Source organism: Calonectris borealis, chromosome 5, assembly GCF_964195595.1.
Source record: "Calonectris borealis chromosome 5, bCalBor7.hap1.2, whole genome shotgun sequence".
Classification (NCBI taxonomy): domain Eukaryota; kingdom Metazoa; phylum Chordata; class Aves; order Procellariiformes; family Procellariidae; genus Calonectris; species Calonectris borealis.
In genome coordinates, this window is record NC_134316.1 from 26,908,519 (window position 1) to 26,911,272 (window position 2,754).

General features: G+C 55.5%; 1 protein-coding gene across 1 annotated transcript; it reads left to right on the forward strand.

The window, feature by feature from the left end:
* The first annotated feature begins 499 nt into the window (after nucleotides 1-499).
* ISCA2 (iron-sulfur cluster assembly 2) lies at nucleotides 500-1,976 on the forward strand. The gene is made up of 4 exons (XM_075151562.1): nucleotides 500-609; nucleotides 813-975; nucleotides 1,119-1,234; nucleotides 1,425-1,976. The coding sequence occupies exons 1-4, from the start codon at nucleotides 515-517 to the stop codon at nucleotides 1,597-1,599; spliced, it is 549 nt and encodes a 182-aa protein (XP_075007663.1). The 5' UTR covers nucleotides 500-514; the 3' UTR covers nucleotides 1,600-1,976.
* The last annotated feature ends 778 nt before the right edge of the window (nucleotides 1,977-2,754 follow it).

Sequence of the window (2,754 nt, forward strand, 5' to 3'; positions counted from 1 at the left end):
CCTTCAGCCCAGCCCCGTTTGCGCCTCTGCTTGCCTAACTGCCCCGCGGCAGCACCCCATCCCTCTCAGGGTCTGCGGGTACTGCTCAGAATAAACAACCCTCACAGCTAATTCCAGGGCAAACACGCTCTGCTGGAGAGCACTGCGGTATTTATTTTATTACTCTTTATTGGTTTATTGCTGTTTATTTCCCTCCGTGAGTGTTGCTACTTGTGGAAGCAAACACTCCCACGGACGAACGGTGGCTTCGTGCCTTTGTGCAAAGCTCTAGCGGCTTTGCTGGCTTTACCGAGCCAGCAGCCGAGCTCTGCCCGCGCAGGGACGCTGCCTCCGGGGCCGCGCCGCCCGCCCGGCCGGCTCGGCCCGCACGGTGGAGGTGCCGGCGCCACCGCCCCCGGCCCAGTGGGGCGGGCAGCGCGTTGCCTAGCAACCCCCGCGGGCTCAGCACTTCCGCCTCGGCGGGCGCCATGGCGGCCTTCGCCGGAAGCGGCGGCGGCGGACAGCCAATGGGCGGATGCAGGCGGGGCGTGAGGCGGGCGCGGCGGGCAGCATGGCGGCGCCGGGGGCGCTGAGCCGCTGGTGGAGGTTGGCGCTGGGAGGCCGGACGAGGTACCGCTCCGCGGCGGGGGCGGGCCCGCTCGGTCCCCTTGGCCCGTCGGGGGGTGTCGAGTGTCCCCGTGTGTCGCCGCTCTGCGGCAGGGGGTGGCGGCAGGGGTGGGGGCCGAGCGCGCTGCCCAGTGCGGGGTCGGGCCGGCTGCCCTCGACGGGGACCCCTCTGAGGCTCCCCCTTTCCTCCCCTCTCCCTGAGGCAGCTGGTGTCCCGCTCCGCTGTGCCGAGGACGAGCGCTGCCGAGGCCCGCGCCGGGTCCCGCAGTTGGCCACCCGCTGCAGTGGGCATCGTCCTTCTCCCAGGCGGGCCCGACGGAGACCGACCCCAGCGAGGGACAGGTCTTCCTCAGCGAGAGCTGCGTGAAGGTAGGGACCCCGGGAGGCAGCTCGGGCGCCTCTGGGAGGGATTCCAAACTGCTTGGCCTACCCTGGGCACATAGGGGAGGTGTTTGAGTGTTCACCCGTTCGTTCATCAGGTCTTTTAATCCTCTGCCTTTTCTTCTTTGCAGAGGCTGCTGGAGATCACAGAAGGCTCAGAGTTTCTCAGGCTGCAGGTGGAAGGAGGTGGCTGCTCTGGATTCCAATACAAGTTTTCCTTGGACACAGTTATCAATCCTGATGACAGGCAAGGACAAAGGGGTGTAGTGGTGGTTGGGTGTGACTGTTCTTTGCAAAGGTAACAAGAAGGGTGTGCGTGACATGATCGTGTCTTGAATTGAAGGGAAGAAGCCTGTGAGATAAGGAAAGTGCTCAGGCTGTGCTTCTCTGTTGGGTCTGCAGCACAGGTAATGGTTAAACATGCTGCTTTTCTGCAGGGTGTTTGAACAAGGTGGTGCCCGTGTGGTCGTGGATGTGGACAGCCTGGCCTTCGTGAAAGGTTCCATGGTGGACTTCAGCCAGGAGCTGATTCGCAGCTCCTTCCAGGTGGTGAGCAACCCCCAGGCAGAGAAGGGTTGCTCATGTGGGACTTCCTTCTCTGTCAAATTCTGACTGGACTTCCCATGGATGGACACTGTCTGCAGACACTTCCTGACAGTCTTCAGAGGATTTTTGCTTGTTCTTTTCCCAGCTGCTCACTCTCATCTCCCTTACCCTGTAACACAGCTGTTACACATGACTCCAGCTGTGTGTGTGTCTGCACTGAGCCTGTCTCCAAGACTTGTTGGCCTTCCCTTCAGAAACATGAAGTAGCTGTGAGCACACACATGGGAGCATCTTCAGCACCTTGTGAACCACCGGCCAGGTGGTGCTGACTTGCCTACCCTCTCCTGAACGTGGAACCACTTAGCTGCTTGTCTCTGCAAGAGATGGCTGTATATATGCGTGTGTGTTTATTGAAAGTTCTTACTAAAAAAAAGTCTTTGAGATTGATTGGTATTGCTCCTGCATTCCCACGTGGGTAGAATCTGGGTTCTTTCAGGCTACTGTTGCTTATCCCTTGTCTTTCAGCTGAATGGGTCTCGGAGTCTCTCCTGTACACCTCCCAGTGTTGCTGGCTCTCCACTCCCCAACTCACAGTGGGCTTTTCCGGATACTTTGCTGTTCTCTTAATCCAGCAGGCTTCTCTCGGTCCCAGGAACCTACAGTGGTTTTGCTGTCAGTCCCTGGGATGAAAGTTTTTACTTGTTCAGAGTAAGTGAAGCTAAAAAGTTGAGCTAGGAAGAATTAATAGCTTATTTCTTTTATTTAGAAAAAGAAAAAGCTTGTATATATATATAAACAAAATACACAGCCTTCCATCTCCCAGTGCTATTTTAGGCTGTTCCTAAATCTGACTTGGAATTTTAGGTCATACAAACTCTCAGGTTTCATAGTGTGTCTGCTGCCTTCCCTTGCCAGCAGGAAGGGAAGTTCGGGTGACGCAGGCAGAGGAGGATCTGGAGTGCTACTGAAGGTCCTCAAGTCCTTTTGGCTTAGTTGTCTGAGAATCTTTTCTATAACTTGCTTCACCGTTTAATCTCTGTCTAACTTGTGCCTGGTTTGATGAAAGAATGAAATGGCTCCTTTCCTTTCTGAAACTCCCATGGAATGAGAAATCTAGAAGTTTCCAGAATAACATCCTTTTCATTAGTTATTTTCTGTAGTTTTTTATCTGCCACTAGATGTCTTTTAAATCAAAGTGCTTCACTTGCTTCTGGCTGAAAG

Coding starts and splice junctions, on each gene's coding strand:
- ISCA2 (XM_075151562.1), top strand. CDS start 515: ATGCAGGCGGGGCGTGAGGCGGGCGCGGCGGGCAGCATGGCGGCGCCG. Junction 976..1,118: donor TCAGCGAGAGCTGCGTGAAG/GTAGGGACCCCG, acceptor TCTTCTTTGCAG/AGGCTGCTGGAGATCACAGA. Junction 1,235..1,424: donor GTTATCAATCCTGATGACAG/GCAAGGACAAAG, acceptor GCTTTTCTGCAG/GGTGTTTGAACAAGGTGGTG.